At 39.2% G+C, this 18,038-nt stretch overlaps 1 protein-coding gene across 1 annotated transcript in view; it reads right to left on the bottom strand.

Moving 5' to 3' along the window:
* Positions 1 to 18,038, bottom strand: part of LOC124805277 (GRIP and coiled-coil domain-containing protein 1) — a 106,750-nt gene that overhangs the window by 67,907 nt on the left and 20,805 nt on the right. The window contains exon 4 of the mRNA XM_047265789.1: positions 7,508 to 7,669. Within this exon, the coding sequence (XP_047121745.1) occupies positions 7,508 to 7,669 (162 nt within the window). The remainder of the gene's footprint in view (positions 1 to 7,507; positions 7,670 to 18,038) is intronic.

Genomic DNA, 18,038 nt, shown 5'->3' with positions numbered 1-18,038 from the left:
GCTATGCAATGCAATCTGTAGGTAACTTGCCTCTGCCTATGGTGATTGTGTGGTCAAATTTGAGGATGGATTTCTGTTTCCACCATTCGATATCACTTTCTCAAGGATTTAGATGAAAAGTAATGGAGAAGATGAAAAGTAGTGGAGACAGTCAATCTTTCTGTTTTACCTCCATTTTGATTTCAAAAGGATCAGTGATTTCCCTCACAAATTTAACCTTGGACTCCAAGTCTGTCAGTGTGTGTTTTATAATAGCAAGTGTTTTCAAATCCAGGCCTTGTTCTTTTAATACTCAGAAGAGTGGTTCAAGGTCATCTGAGTCACAGGCTTTTTGAAACCCATGACGAACTAGTTGGTAACAGTACTGAAATCAAACTCTTAGGACTTTGGCTGCAGAGCAATGTCAGATGGAATAAGCCTAATGAGTATCTCAATGCAGAACTGAGCAAAACATGTTACCTTCTTTGCTCATTAAAATCATGCTGTAGTGAGAAAACAGTAATGACTGTATATCATGCCTACTTTCATTCTCGTCTCAGATATGGGGTCACCTTCTGGGGAAACTGTAAAACAGCTAATAGCACATTTAAACCACAAAAAAGGGCCATTAAAATCTTGTATGGGTGCAAGCCTGGAGAGACTTGTAAATCTCTGTCTAAGAAATCTCGTATTCCTCCATTACCATGTATATACATGAAGGAAACCCTTTTATTCTTTAAAATAAATGTAATAGGTAAGGACTGCAGACTGCAAAAATACTGTGATATACATGATCATTTTACCAGACAAAACAGAAAGTTACATATAACTCAAATCAGCACAGCTCTGTGCCAAAAAAGTACTTTTTACATGGGAGTTAAGCTTTATAACAAACTTCCTGTCTTAAATAATTAATTTGGGTGCTCATGTTGTTTTGCCCAATTTGCTTTTGAGCTACTGCCAATTGTTTGACTGATTTGTCCCTAATTTTTCTGTGACAGATCATTGTTATTGTTATTATTATTTGTGTAACAACAAAAAAAGGGAAAAACCAGGATCAAATAATCACGAAAAGGATAAACTGCTACGCCCATATAAGGGGCATGCTGATTCACAGATAGGCTTAACAAGGAGACTGCTAAGCAACTAAGCTTGTGGCCAAAAGAGCTTCTCCTGAAGCGCACACACACACACACACACACACACACACAAAAAACAACACTGATTCTGGCTGCCGAGGCCACACTGTGAGTAACAGCGCATGATAGGAGAAACAGTCTGGGTGGGGGGGTAAGTAGGAGGCTGGGGCGGGGAGAGGAAGGGGCAGGAACAGCAAGATAGGGGTGCTTTTTCCTCAACTTAACTTGTGTGTGTGTGTGTGTGTGTGTGTGTGTGTGTGTGTGTGTGTTTGTTTGGATGCACACATCTGACTACCATTATGAACTGTTTTAAGGAAATAAAGAAACATACAAACAACTGACACATTATACAGAAATCTTTGTCAACCAGTATAATGTTTAGCCGTGTTACAGCAAGAAGTGCTGCAATTAATAAAACTTTCAAACCCATGTTAAAGTGACAATATTGTTTGAAAATCGTATCAATGGCCTAAGTCAAAATATTCAAACATAGATCTTGTTGGTGGATAGTTGCTCGTAAGAGTTTCTGCGGCATGTATTTTCATTGGTACACACTGCTCAAGAGCTAAGGATCTGCAACCTAAAAATTCTCCCACCTGTCGTTATGCTAACTTTACACTGTGCATTCTATTGTCAGGGCACCTATCACCTAAATCTAACTTTTTGTTCACAACTACAACATACATTTTCCTACAACACCATGTTTCTTCACATTTCCTTTATAGTCCAGTCAAATTGCCAGAAAATAATGTACCTTGCAAAAGGTGGCACAGAAGAGTTTTTTTCGTGTACCTAGCAGAAGGTGGTACAGAAGATTTTTTCAACTTGTTCATATTGTTGGAAAGATTGGGAAACCAAGTTTCTCCAACAAAATTTATGCTCACTAACCTTCTGTAGTAAAAAAAAACCTTTGAAAATTTCGGACTATATTCAGTTTTATCAAAAAATCTCTTTCTCATGCTCATAGCAATTTGACATCTACCTCCTTTTTAAAAGAGCACAAAATTATCTACAAACTGGATTCCTACTTTTTTGCTGCACCCAATACCAAGGCCACAATAGTTTGTCAAAAAACAATGATTTTTCAAACTTTGTGCACTGTTCTACACTGAAAATGAACATCATATTTTGCAGCACAACCAGCATATGTAGCATAACTGACATTACATCCAGCACTTACTAAAAGAGTCACGTCAGATTCCATTAAGTTTTGTTATGGCATATAAACTAACTAATTGCAATAGGTGCCATACATGGTGGTGTCAGATTGGATAGTGCTAACTGTGATACATGTGGTGAAGAGGAAGAAAAGATATGAAAAGAATAGTTGGTGACAATTTCCAGAATGTCAAGTTCCATAGAAAAGATAAGGCTGTAACTCTTCTTTCTGCGGTCAATATTATGAACACTGGGAGTGCCAAAGTTGCTTTTGATAATCCTGAACTCTTTTCTAAAGGCTTTTCTCAATAAAACAAAGTGAAGAAGAATTACAAGCCTTTCTGAAATATGAACTTTTTCCTTATCCAGTGTGTCTATTCTCATAAAAAGGTACATGAAAAGGAACAATGTTCTCATTCTACATTGCTTTTGTTCCAGCGAAGCACGTGAACTCAACTGGACCGAACAAATTTTTTGCCATTGATGGAGGGTGCCTTATACACAAAGTAACTTGGTCTCAAAATGTTTCCTTTGAATCAGTAGCCCAAAGTAACATTTCTTAACCGTGGTGTCATTCTGGATCACGATTTTCTATTGTATTTTATGGGTACTCATGCAAGAGAGAGTAATGTAGCACAAACAGTGCAGAGAGAATTCGGAGACCTAGAAAACGTTCTTCAGTTGAAGTAGTTGTTGAATCAGAGATGGTAAACCAAGTCCCTGTGCAAATGTTTTTGTATGATGAACAAAACACGAACCACTCAATCACACTTCTTAAAAAAGAATTTCCTGAGTGCATCACTGAGGTGGACCAGGCACAAGAAGATGCTAAGATGCTGGGATTATGATTGTAACATCTGCTATTTCAAGGACCGATGATTTTGTAAGTGTGGTCAGGGTGGAAGAAGATGTTGATGTCATTGTGCTGAAGACTGGTTTGGAAGAAGGCAGCAAAAACTTATTTCTGAACATGGTCTGTACACTCTCATTGTTAGTGGAAATGATACAACATCTGCTTTTTTCAGTCAAGGAAAAATGAAGTTTTGCAACATTATTAAGAAACATGAACACCTAAGCTCAGCACTTAGCACCGTCAAGAAACAAGATGCTATCCATGAACAAATAATAACAGCTGTAGAACAGTTTATCATCACATTGTATAGTGTTGGCATCAGCAGTTACCAGAAACTAGATTACCTGCATTACCACCTATTGACCAGGTCTGCCATGAAAAACGAATTGAATATTGCAAGGTTGCAACCCACAAAGGATGGTGCAACCCACAAAGGATGGTATGCATAATTAATTACGGAGTTAGCAGTAAGTTCAGAGTTGGATGGGAAACTGGAAATCTCCTGACAAAGGGGGCTGGACTCTCAGTAACCATGATCCAAGGCCTGTTGTAATGAGCCAAGACCTAGAAATTGGGTTTTTCTTCAAGCTGTTTTGTGTCCATGCAAGTTGGGCTGTGGCAAAGCATGCTCCTGCACGAAAGCTAATTTGGAATATTCTTCTATTTGCAATAACTGCAGAGGAGTTAGCTGCAAAAACATGGCAGAACTTTTATATAAAGAAAGTGAAGAAACAGATTTTATGGCAATTATTGAGGATACATATGTTGCAAACAATGAACAGGAAGAGGCTGACTCACTGTTGGAAGAAGAGGCCGATCAGGGACCCAATCAATCTACTTACCCCAATTCTACTACTTGCAGCAATTCTGGTGACACCGAGAACTTTGTGTATCAAGACATCAGAAGTGGCTCACATATCCACCTTTAAGTGCACCAAATGTTGAAATAACTGTCAGAAGTATTATGCATCCAGAAGTGGTAATATTAAATGTTAGCAAGTGTTAATGCCTTTCTAATTGTATTAAAGCTACCTATATTTCATTTGTATTGCATGGTTTCTTTATACAATTATAACTAGCTACCTACTTTGGTTTACCTATTTCAGCTAATAATAATTCAATTTTCTGTTAGTAAATGATGGAGTTTTATAGTCCAAGCAGTAGTTTGAAGTGCTGTGATGAACACTTGCCAGTCCATTCACAGTAAGGGAAGTCAAATAAAATAACATTCAGAATAAAGCCAATTAAACTGTCAATTTTATCAATAAATTGTAGAAATATTCATAATAAAGTTCCCGAATTTACTGTCCTCCAAGAAAGTTTTCAAGCTCACATTATTCTAGGGACCAAGAGTTGGCTGAAATCCAAAGCCGAAAGCTCCGAGGTATTTAGCGAGTCATGGAACGTACATCGGAAAGACAATGGTTCAAATGGCGCTCTGAGCACTATGGGACTTAACTTCTGAGGTCATCAGTCCCCTACAACTTAGAACTACTTAAACCTAACTAACCTAAGGACAACACACACACATCATTGCCCGAGGCAGGATTCGAACCTGCGACCGTAGCGGTCGCGCGGTTCCAGACTGTAGCGCCTAGAACCGCTCGGCTGGTTCGGAAAGACAGATTAGGGGTCAAAGGACGGGGAGTGTTCATTGCAGTTGACAAAAATATTGCCTCTAGTGACTTCAAAGTTGAGTGTGACAGTGAAGTCATCTGATCGAGTATAACAGGTGTAGGTGAAACTAAGTTAATTGTTGGACATTTTTCTGGGCACCCCATCCAACTGTGACAGTTCTAAAGTCATTCAAAGAAAGTATATGGTCAACAGTGTGTAAATACATGGATCATGCCAAACTAGTTGGAGACAACATAAACCTGCCAGGTATAGACTGGGATGTCTATGGATTCACTGCAGCAGGTACAGACAGACAGTCATGCCAAATACTTTTGAATATGTTTTCTAAAAATTGTCTTGTGCACCTAAATCAGCAGCCCACAAGCAATGGAAATATCTTAGACCTTGTAGTTACAAATAGGCAGGACAATATCAACATCAGTATAGAAACAGGGATTAACATACATGATGTCATCATAGCAACTATGATTATGAAAGTTAATAGATCAGTCAAGAAGGCTAGGAATGTTTCTGATTGCTAGATCAGATAAGCAGTTATTAACATCTCACTTAGACAGTGAACTGGCATCACTTAGTTCCATTAAGATGGATGTAGAGGAATTGTGAGCAAATTTGAGACAGGTTGTAAATCGTTGTCTGGAGAGTTACGTGCCTAGTAAGTGGATAAATGATGGAAAAGACATATCATGGTTTAATAACGAAATTCAGCAGATGGTCAGGAAGCAGAGGCTCTTGCACTCTAGGTTCAAAAGGGGACGCACAAATGATGACAAGTGAAGGTTAGTAGTGTGTGCCTGTGGAAAGATCTATGCGCAAAGCAACAACTACCACCATCACACCTTAGGAAAAGATTTGGCAGAGAACCCAAGAAAATTCTGGTTGCATGTCAGATGGCTAAGCTGATCTAAGGCTTCCATTTAGTCCCTTGTTGGCCAGTCTGGTGTGGCACTTGAAGAGATCAAAATGAAAGGCAATGTTATAATTCCACTTCCAAGAAATCGTTCACACAAGAGAACTGTACAAACATGCCATTATTTGACCATCAGACAGACTTCTGTATGGATGATACAGAAATAAGGATACCTGGCATAGAGAAACTGATAGATTTGAAAACAAATAAATCAGCAGGTTTGGATGTAATCACAATACGGTTTTACAAAGAGTACTCTATGGCATCGGCCACTTACCTAGCTTGCATTTATCATTAATCTCTCGCCCAGCACAGAGTCCCAAGTGACTGGAAAAAAGTGCAGGTGACTCCAGTATATAAGAAAGGTAAAAGAACAGACCTTCAAAATTATAGACCAATATCCCTAACTTTTATTTGCTGCAGAATCCTTGAACACATTCTCAGTACGATAATAATAAACTTTCTTGAGGCTAAGAGATTTATGTCCACAAATCAGCATGGTTTTAGAAAGCATCATTAGTGCAAAACTCAGCTTGCCCTTTTCTCACGTGAAATACTAAGAACCATGGACGAAGGGCAACATGCAGACTCCATATTTTTAGATTTCCAGAAAGCATTTGACACGGTGCCCAATCACACGCTATTAACGAAGACATAAGCATGTAGAATAAGTTCAAAGATATGTGAGTGGCTCAAAGACTTCTCAAATATTAGAACCCATGATTTGGCTGACAGGATGGGCAACAATCTGCAGTTGTTTGCTGATGATGCTGTGGTGTATGGTAAGGTGTCGAAATTGAGGGACTACAGGAAGATACAAGACGACATTTCTAATTGGTGTGATGCATGGTGGCTAGCCCTATATGTAGAAAAATGTAAGTAAATGCAGATGAATAGGAGATCAAACCTGCAACGTTCAGATTATTACTCGTGTCCTGTTCGACAAGTCAAGTTGTCTAAATACCTGGGCATAATTTTGCAAAGCAATATGAGGTGAAACGTGCATGAGAGAGCTGTGGTAGGGAAGGCAAATGGTTGACTTCGGTTTTTTGAGAGAATTTTAGGAAAGAGTGGTTCACCTATATAGGAGACCACATATAGGACACCAGTGTGATCTATTCTTGAGTGCTGCTCGATTGTTTGGGATCCGACCAAATCAGATTGAAGGAAGACATCAAAGCAACTCAGAGGCAAGCTGCTAGATTTGTTACCGGTAGGTTCAAATAACACAGAGATGCTTTGGGAACTCAAATGGGAATCCCTGGAGGGAAGGCGATGTTCTTTTCAAAAAACACTATTGAGAAAATTTAGAGAACTGGCATTTGAAGCTGACTGCTGAACGATTCTACTGCTGCCAACATACATCGCTTGATAAGGACAACAAAGATAAGATATGAAAAATTAGGGCTCATACAGAGGCGTAAACTCGCTCAATCTGTAAGTGGAACAGGAGGGGAAATGACAAGCAGTGGTACAGGGTACACTCCGCCATGCACCTATGGTGGCTTGTGGGGTATCTATATCGATGTAGATGTAGATATGCATGAGTCAGGGCTGAAATGACCTGGAGCTGAACTTACATTAGTGATGTATGAATCACTCCATTCCACACTGAGTAACTGAATACTGAAAAATGAGATATTTAGTTCCAATATGTAACATACTATATAACATATTTCTACTTGATTGCTACTTGATTGGATTACTAACTACATTAGTATTTAGTAAGTGAATTCTTTTATACAATAAACCTAATTCATTTTTTACAAAAAAAACAAATACAGAAAACTGTACTATCGTGAAAAAGTAATTTAATATCACAAAAGTGACCTCATCTCTCTCATGGCGGAGTTGCTTCTTGTCCGCTTGAAATCTTGCTTCCATGCGAGATTTTTCAGCTGACAAAGTAGCTAATGAGTCTGTCAGAGTCTGGAGTTGTACTTTAAGTTGCTCCACAGATTCCACATCTTCCGCACTTTTACTGTTCTCAGCCTAGAAAACATATAAAAGTAAATATCAGTTGCAGAAACATGGAAATATCAATAATACAATCAATAAGAGCTCTTTCACTATTGCTCTCTCTCTCTCTCTCTCTCTCTCTCTCTCTCTCTCTCTCTCATGCGCATACATAAAGATCATCACAAGGTTTGGTGTTCCAGAGTTTGTCCAAATATGTGATAGAAGTTACTGGAAATGCTATGTAGCACCCGCCATATTATACTAAATATTTTGTTCTGAAAGAGAACTGCAATAGAAAACATTCTAATTTGTGGCAGTTTGATTATTTAAAAACATTGAACAGCCAATTACTATGAAATCTGTTGAAATACTTATCACACTCTTCAAATTTGTAACTAAAACAAAGAATGCCTCCCAGTAAAGTGAGTACATGCTAGTGAGAGATATAAACACCTTCCAATTTGAATTATTTCACTGAGGGGCCATTCCACGCCAAGTGGTCTAATTTTGGAAAAAGTTTCTGCGTGACCATCACAGAGTGGGACAAAATATTGTGTGAACGCTCATCCATGTTCCCAATGAACAACTGCTACAGTTCTACTTTCACCAATTCAATACTTGCAGAGATACAGTCATTTGTTTGACCCCGTAGCACAGCTTTCAACAGTGCACCTGAGTTTTTGGCAACTTTGAAACATATCATTATCCCAAGCAGTATTAGCTTGAAATAAACAAAACTAAGCCATCTTATCAACTTTTTGCTCTCTTTTACATGGAATAATAAAAAAATGTCATGAGCAATTTTCATATAGATAATTTGAAGCAGTCACTCAAACAACAGCTGGTTGAAGGAAATGTGAAGTTTTGGCTATTTTATCTCTGGAAGTAAGTGTGTGATAAACCTGGGTTTGTTCAGCCCACTATGATGAAAAAAGTATTTCCTGCAAACAATTTTGTACAAATTTTATTAGAAAGGCTGTGTTCTAAGCCCCCCTAAAAAACTAGATCTGGTTTTGTAATGTGACCATATAAGGCTCTAAAAAATACTGACAATGCAAAGGTGCTGGTACTCAAATATGACATTTTTCATTACACTTTACAATTGTTTAGTAGTATCTGGATAAAGTAAAACTGGAAGTCCTACTGAACAGGAAGTGAATTTGAATCACAAAACTTGAAATGACACAAAAAGGTGTTTTTTTTGTTTTGTTTTTTAACATCTGTAAAGTGTTCAGCTCTATAAAATTCTTTTTATAGAAAATTAAATGGCATAAAGAATCCAATAATAAGGATAGTGTTCTCTTTGTGTATATCTCTAATAATCTCTGGTTATCACTTGAGCTTCTCAGTGTGGCAGTTTGAAATCTGCTACGTAAAGAGTGCATGCTACTTTGCTGTGAAAAATGTCCTGGACCAACAGCTATAGCATCTACATTTACTAGCTATTTCATATAGCATGATCCACAGGAAATTACTGTCTATAAGTAATGTATCCATACCAATCAGGACAGTCTGGACATGAAGCAAATGGAATTGGATGATTTTATTGAAGAAGTAAGAATAAAAATTTAGTCTGCCATGCTGTCATTACATCACCAATCGATTTTGGTGAAGATTATCCATTTACGGTTCAGGATACACTGCAATGTTTCCATGAGGAAAATAGTCAAGCAGCCACAAAATCGGAAGGTGGAGTCTTTGAGTTTCTGCATTGTCAGTGCCTGTGACACGGCATAATTACTGTTCATGTCTTTATCGAGGTGCTGATCAAATATGTAAAAACACAGTTTGCTCACATTTTCCACATCCATTACTTCAGTGATGGCTACAATGACCAATACATAACTTTCAAAATGACTTGGAATGACAGAATGGAATTTTTTAGCTCCAAGTCATGAAGGTCCCTTTGCAATGGGACTGGAGGTTCAACAAAGTGATTAGCAGCAAGAGCAAGCTTGCAACAGCCAGTTAATAAGCAGATTCTTAGTCCCATAGATCTGTTTAGCTTCTTCACTGAAAGCATTAATTGCATTAAATTAGATTTCCTCAGCAAAGAAGAAATTGAAGAAAATAAAGTGTCACACGAAGAGAGATTTTAAACTTGGGCATATTCTAGCAGGAACTACAGAAATTTGTCATGTTTTGCCAACTGATGGAGTAACAGTTCAGGTCAGCTGTGTTTGAAGTGAAGCATCCTATTTTCCAAACAAAATTAGTGACAGAGAAGGAAATATATTAACATTGGGGCTCCAGCCAGGACAATATGCTGCATGCATTTATGAAAAAGAGGGGTGGACTGGAAAATTCCATAAGACTTCCACTGGGCATAAAGACACTTAAATAAGCTTGGCTCAGCAGATTCATTTTACTGGCTGTCAAGAAGTGAAAAGTGCAGGGTGCTGAACAGCACATTATTGTAGTTATAACATCTCTATCAGTGACAGCATCTGGCTGGCAGTAGAGTTTTCCTTGTGTACTACACAGAATTAATGAAACCTCTAAAAAATATTGTTGTGCTTTTGCTCTGAAATATCATGTGGGTGCACAACAGTATCTAAACTCTTGTGGGAATACAGTTAGGCTATGAGCAAGTGGATTAGTGGGAACGTGGCACTACTCTGTAGCATATGGCATACAGAGATTTGGGTTGGACAGAGGATGTGCTCAGACAGCCAAGGTGGTTAACATGACCGCTCATGTAAAGCAGAAAATCTGGGTTCCGGCACAGATTTTCATCTGTCACCATCGAGTTCGCTTAGTGCCCCATTACAGCTAAATGTCAGATATTTCTTTCATCATGTATTGAATACAGCTGCCAATCGAATCAATGCTGTCTATTCTGTTGGACATGCATATCTAAGGACATGCATATCCAAAAGATTACAAACCATCCCTAAATAGCAATGAAAAATGTTGGATTAAATTTAAGCGCCAGCAGCATATGGACATATTTTCACTGCACCTATACCTTGTCATTACTTTTTAGAGGCTTATATGCTCGAATTGCAAAACCAAATCTCATTTTTAGGTTTTTATAACACGGCTTTCTAATGAAAATGGTTTATAAGAGTTTGCTGAGTATAATCTTTTCTAGAAGTGAGCTGAAAATATGAATTTCTTGTATTTTTTACAAAAATCATCCATTTTTCCCTAAATTTGTGAACTACTGGAAAGCAAGAGGGGAATGTAATTTTATACTTGAAGACCTTGTGTTGGTAAGCCATCACATGTGACATTTCAGGTTACTCCCGGAGACTTGAAAATCTAAACTTAATACTTTTTCCAGCTTTTTTTTGTCTGCCTTTGCCTCAAATTATCGATATGAAAGTTGCTAATAAAATCTTTTTTTTTATTATTCCACTTAAGAGAACACAAAAGTTGTTCAAGATGGCCTAGTTTTATTTCTTACAAGAAAATATTGTTGGACATGTCATGTCTCAAAGTTGCTTACATCTCTGCAAGTACTGAACTAATGATTGTGAGACTTCACCAATGTTCACTGGGAACACGTGTGAATGTTCACACAAAATTTCACCAAAATACATGCTGGCCACACGTGAAGCTCTAGACCACTTGGCATGGAATGACCCTAAAGGAAAAAATCCTCAGTGTTATACACAAGGTGCCACATTTGGGTAAGAAAATATTCACCAAAAATGACAAAAATGATTATTGAAAGTAACCGACTTCTTGCTGATAAATGCTCTATTCCAAATTATCTTTGAGTTGTAACAAATTTAATCTATTTTTTTCTTCATTTTTTCTCCATAGTGGTGTTCACTCAGCTTCTGAAACACCATGGAATGCAATTTATTTCCAGCAGTCAGCAATATCTCAACCACACCACCTGTAATTGGGTGATTGGTCTGCTAGTAACTTTAAATTGCCAACCATTATCTCCACACTTAATACATTTAGATGTTTTCTTGTAAGGTTAAATGAAAACAGCACTGTACAGAAGATAGTTGACTACACGAGATAAAAATGCAATAGTGGGTCATGGGCAAGGCTCACATTTAACAGATTTGTGATTGGAAAATTCCATTTGTAGTTGTAAGAAATCAGTAAGATTTCTGACCTTCACATTTAAACTTACCTGGTTGACACACCTAAGTGAAAGCTTGGGGTAGTGACAAGTCTGATTTTAGTGACTCCCAGGCAAGCAATATGCAGCTTACATTAAAGTTGTGTTAAGAAAATAACAACAACTAGATACTTCCAAAATCCAACCAGTAAGAATGAAATCATTTGACACGATAAGAATAAAATTCCATTCCCAATGAAGCCTAAGACAAAGGAATAATAAATGAGAATCTTCAGGAAAGTATGTAAAGGGAATAGTATAGACATGAAAATTATATTTGTGGACACATTGATGTATAGCATGGAGAACACAATCACAGTATTGTAGACTGAAAATAATGGAAATGACAGTAAAAGAATAAGACAAGGCAAAGCAAATTTAGCTCTGTAGCGCCCCCAGAATTTTACGAAAGTCTGGAGACACTTGTGTTCCAGCCGTTTCGACACGCGTTATTTTAAAGCAAGGCGTAAGGATGAGCATAGGATACTGCACCCATTTACTGCTTGTGCAGTTGAAACTGGAAGGGAGATAATTAGTCGGCGCTGGCAAGTGTTCAGCGCGACCTGCCAAGAATAAGCAAATGCGGCCCGGAAGCTCCGTGGCCAGCTGCAAAGAGTAATGTAACATTGTACTGTTAAAAAAGAAATGGAGAGACTCCAAATAGTGACTGTTTATTAGACGTTGAACTGTTGTTGAGAGAACGTGGACTGGACGCGGATAGTCAGCCACGATGAAAGCTTATGTATTAATTGTGTTCAAAAATGTGTAATTAACTGATTCTGGGTGCCCGGTAATGTGTGGGTTTACGTCATAAAGTCTAGTGGTTTTTTTGTGCAAAGTGGAAATAAATATGTTCTTGCGCATTGAATGATATTCCAAGAGCAGCATATTTTTTAAGTAAGAAGAGAGAGAGAGTGAAAATTTCCCCTTCCTAGCAGTGAAATCTTCAGAGAAGCGTCCGGTGCTAGCAGAAGACATCGGTGCTGCAAGAAAGCAGAACCAGCATTCTTCAACAAGTAAGTCCACGAAAACACTTAAGCTGTATAGAGAGAGCTTAACATTACACCAGGCCACTGCAGCTACTTGGTGACGAGTAATGAATTAAACAAAGGAAGAAACAACAAAATGAAGGAATTGCCAAAATTTGGGGTTAAGGGCGCATTCCTGTGTTGGAAAAAGAAGGGGGAAAAAAGATTAGCGATAATACCCCACACACAGGAAGGTCATTAGAGATGGAACACAAGCTTAGATTGTTGAAATGATGGGGAAGGAAATCGGCTGTGCCCTTTCAATGGAACCTTCCCAGCAACTGCCAAGAGTGATTTGGGGAAATCACACAAAACATAAATCACTATGGCAGATACAGTTTGAACAGTCATTCTCCCGAATATGAGTCCATTGTGCTAACTGCTGTGCCATTTCACCCAGTGAGGACAGAGAAAGAAACCAGCAGTTGTCCTGTTCAAGTAAGCAACCCAGTATTAAGTGATTTACAGAAACAAAGGAATCTTAAATCAAAATGAGTGGTGTGCATTTGAAAGCATATCTTCCTGAGTGCAATTAAATTGTGTAAATAACTGCATCACATTGTTCTCTGATGTACAAGTGACTGTAATGTAGAAAAATATAATTGCCTGTTAGCTGTCATGTAGAATATGTTCTGCAGTATGGTTCTATGTGTGTTCTGGATTGATTCAATTTTACAAACATAATATTTCGAAGATGTAAAATCTGTGTACCTAACCAAATATGTCTCACCTTAGGTAACTTTTTCTGAACACAAGCTAAAAACAAAAGAAACAATATTATGAAAATGTTAGTTGCTACTCACCATATAGCAGAGATGCTGAGTCGCAATAGGCACAATAAAAATACTGTAGGGAAGTGAGCTTTTCACCAACAAGTCCTTGTCGAAAATCGACAACTCACACACACACACACACACACACACACACACACACACACACACACACAAACTGACACATATGTGACCACAGTCTCTGGCAGCTGAATCCAATGTGCGAGCAAGAGCACATGATGGGAGAGGCAACCGGGTGGTGGTGGCAAGGAGGAGGCTGGGAGGGGGAGGTATAGCAGGATAGGGGGAGGGGTAGGGGATGGTAAAGTGGTAAAGCATTGCTTGTGGGAGCATACAGGGAGAGATGGTAGTAGGGCAGCTATATGCAGTCGGGAGGTTAGACGGAGAATGAAGGAGGAGGAGGAAAGGAGGGAAAGAAGAAGATAAGTAAAAAAATGAGGGTGCATTGATGGAATTGAGGGCTGTGAAGTATGGAAGGGATTTCTTGGTATGGAGGTATTGCTGGTGGCTGGTGAGTTTGATATGGACAGAGGTACTGATGTGGAGGTCAACATAGAGGAAAGTGGCTTGCTGGGTTGCGTAGGACCAGTTGAAGTGAATGAGGGAGAAGGTGTTGAGGTTCTGGAGGAATGTGGATAGGGTGTTTTCACCCTCAATCCACATCACTAAGAAGTCGTTAATGAATCTTAATCAGGTGAGGGGTTTGGGTTTCTTGGCATTTAGAAACGATTCTGTGGAAGGTCCATGAATAGGTTGGCAAAGTATGGTACCATATGGGTGCCCATAGCTGTACCGCGGATTTGTTTGTAGGTAATGACTTCAATGGAGAACTAATTGTGGGTAAGGATATAGTTAGTATGTGGTGACTAGGAAGGAGGTTGTTGGTTTGAAATCCGTCAGGCACTGGGAAAGGTACTGCTCAGTAGCGGTAAGGCCATGGGCATTAAGGATGTTAGCATAAAGGGAGGTGGCATTAACAGTGACGAGCAGGGCACAATGTGGTAAAGGCACAGGAACTGTGGAGAGTAGGTGGAGGAAGTGGTTGGTATATTTTGTATAGGAGAGTAGGTTGCAGGTCCCTCCTGTCCGAGATACTTTCCACCCCTCCTGAAGCAGTGGTCTGTCGCCCACCCAATCTCCACAACATCCTAGTCCATCCCTATGCCACTCCCACCCCCAGCACCTTGCCACAAGGATCATATCCCTGTGGAAGATCCAGGTGCCAAACCTGCCCAATCCATCTACCCAGCAATTCCTATATTATGGGCCAGGCCACCTGTGAAAGCAACCATGTCATTTACCATATCTGATGCAATCATTGTACAGCTTTTTATATACATATGACTACCAGTGTGGTATGGTCTCTAGACTGTGAACACAAGAACAACAACATAACTACCAACCAGCTGTCCACCAGGATGAACAGCCACCACCAAACTGTGGCCAAGACCAAAGTAGACCGCCCTGTAGGACAGCATGCAGCCGATCATAACACACTTTATTTCAATGACTGCTTTACTACCCAAAACATCTGGAGCCTTCCCTCCACTACTAGCTTTTCTGAACAGTGCAGATGGGAGTTATCCTTACAACACATTCTCCACTCCCATAATTATCCTGACCTCAACCTACTGTTACATACCATTCCCACACCCTCCACCCTACAGTTTCCACCCCCTCTGTCCTATCTTCTCCTCCCCATTCTTGTCTACCACCCTGTTTACCTGCAGCCCTCTGCCAATGCACCTACCTGCCTTTCTCTGCTCCTTTAAGTTTTTGTTCCTATTTTCCCCACCTCACTGCCCCACAACCTCCTGATGCTGTGCCTGTTGGCAGTCTAGTCCTAGCACACTCTGCCAGATAGCGTATGTCTCTCTCCACACCCGTAGACCACTATCCCTTCCCCTTGAGTTGGTGGTCGTGTGTGTGTGTGTGTGTGTGTGTGTGTGTGTGTGTGTGTGTGTGTTTTTTTACTGACAAAGGCTGTGGCCGAAAGCAATATGTGAGTGTCTTTTAATTGTGCCTGTCTGCAACTTAACATGTCTTCTTTACAATAAGTAGAAATCTTTCTTTTCCTGCATTATTGATATTATTACCTGGAATTTCCATTGTCTGAACATTAACATTTTTATTTATATACATAGGTGGTTGGTTGGGTGGATAGCCAGGAGTTTGGCTCAAGCTGATGTGTCTGCATTTGGGAAACAAAAGTTTTGGAGGGGTAATCATCCCACGGGTATGTGGGTGTGGGGGGCTGTTGTTTCAGGGCCTGGGTTTTCTGATTTTGTTTTTAGGGTGGTTGGGAGATGGACACAATTGGTAGCTGCTCTTCCACCTTGAAGTCACATTTAGAAGAATGCTGCTGGAGGAACAGAGTCCCGAATAATTTTTGTTTGTTTCAAAGTTTTCCGAAGGTTACTGAGAAAATGTACAAGATGAAGGTAGTTAAATGTACAGGATGAAGGTTGTTAACTGAATATGTTTTTGGGGCAGGAGGCTTTTCTTGGTGAGGTTTGGGGGGAGGGGGGATGTGAAGGTTTGATGGATTTTTGTTGTTTAAGAAATAATATATAATTAGTTATATTTATGTCTTATGTCTGAGTATTGCATGTAGGATAGGTATTAGTTGGTGGGCTGTGGTTGGTGGTGGTGGTGGTGGTGGTGGTGGTGGTGGTAGTGGTGGTGGTTGGGTTTGAGAGGCAGGGGTGACATTTATGATTGTTTCTAGGTTTTTGTGTGTTTGGGGGGGGGGGGGGGGGGGGGGGGAAGCTATGTCCAGTGTAGTTTTGTCTGTCATTGGACATTGGTTGACAAATACTTATTTTCATTGTGATTGTATGATGTTTATGTGTGTGTTTGCAATAGTGTGTTTCCTGTATACTGAAATTACTGATGATGCAAGATTGTAGAGTTTTTAGTTTGTGTTGTAAGTTATTGATAATGGTGTTGGATTGTGACTGGCAGAAACTGCAGAAACATTTCCCCTACCAGTCACAATAAAGGATTATTTATTCGTGACTGGTAACGGTAATTTTTCTACACCCTATAAAGGAACAGTCATGAAGTTTGCCAGCATCCACTACGGATAAAATTCACTAGACATTGTGGAGCTTATTGTACCTACATTTGTGAGGTTAGGCTTTTGATATTAGTTATGTGCGCAATTTTTGCTTTTGTGGTACAGCAAACTTCGTTTTATCTACATAAATCACGTAAAGTGTAGATATCAGATTTGTAAACTTGTGTGTGGTTTCTGTGGGATCATGGACTTCGTCTGGGCTATACAGGTCAACTGAAACTCCCTACAATTTTTTTTCTGGTTTTTTATTGTAGTTTTGTTGATTGCTGTGGATTTTGTATGCTGGATTTCTGCATCAGTATTTGTTTTGGTATGTCTTCAACATTAGCACTGTTGTATAATTAGTTTGTCCCTATCCAAAACCACGCAGCTGTCCCGTTAGTTTAATGGTATTTCTGCGATTAAATATTTTTCATATTATTTGTGTTTGTATGCATGTGTAGTGACAGAGGTAATGATCAGTATATTGTGTAGGCTTGAAATAGAGATGTCCATCATCTTGATGTCAGTGGTTGGCAGTGTCATCTTTAGCACCTATGCAGGATGTTCTTGAGTTTACATCATAAATTACGTGCTTTTGGACTCCGAAAACTTTACCTTGGCTTGATGAGTTACCACACAAAATGATCCCTATGACATTATTGAATGAAAGTAGGAGCTAAGTAGTAGTTGTTCTTGTTGTTGTTGTCATTGCTTCCAGTCTGAAGACCGGTTTGATGCAACTCTTTGTGCTGCACTATCCTGTGCACACCTTCATGTCTGAATAACAACAGCAACCTACATCCTACATCCTTCTGACTCTACTTACTCTGTTCATCTCTTGGTCTCTCTCCACAATTTTACTCCCCCCCCCCCCCCCCCCAAAATATTTCCCTGGAACACTAAGTTGATGCCCTACTAACAGAATCCTTCTTCCAGTCAGCTTGAGCCACAAAATTTCTTCTCTCTACAATTCTATTTAGTTCCTCCTCATGAGTTATATGGTCTATTTATCTAATCTTCTTCATTCTTCTGTAGCACCACATTTCCAAAGCTTCTATTCTCTTTTTGCCTAAGCTGTTCCTCATCCACATCTTATTTCCATACATGGCTACATTCCACACAAATAATTTCTGAAGACTTTCTAATACTTAAATCTATATTTGATGTTAACAAATTTCTCATCTTCAGAAATTCTTTTCTTGCTATTGCCAGTCTGCATCTACACTCTGCAAACCACCATGAGGTGCATGGCAGAGGGTACATACGATTGTACCAGTTATTAACATTTCTTCCTAAACCATTCAAAAGCATGGAGCATGAAAGAATGATTGTTTGAATGCCTCTGCAGGTGCAGTAATTATTCTAATCTTATCCTCATGATCCCTATACGAGCAATACACAGGGGGTTGTAATATATTCCTAGAGGAATATTTTAAAG

The sequence above is a fragment of the Schistocerca piceifrons genome, chromosome 7, assembly GCF_021461385.2.
Source record: "Schistocerca piceifrons isolate TAMUIC-IGC-003096 chromosome 7, iqSchPice1.1, whole genome shotgun sequence".
In the NCBI taxonomy this organism is placed as follows: domain Eukaryota; kingdom Metazoa; phylum Arthropoda; class Insecta; order Orthoptera; family Acrididae; genus Schistocerca; species Schistocerca piceifrons.
The sequence above is the reverse complement of the archived record's forward strand: the minus strand, read 5'-3'. Positions and strand labels throughout refer to the sequence as shown.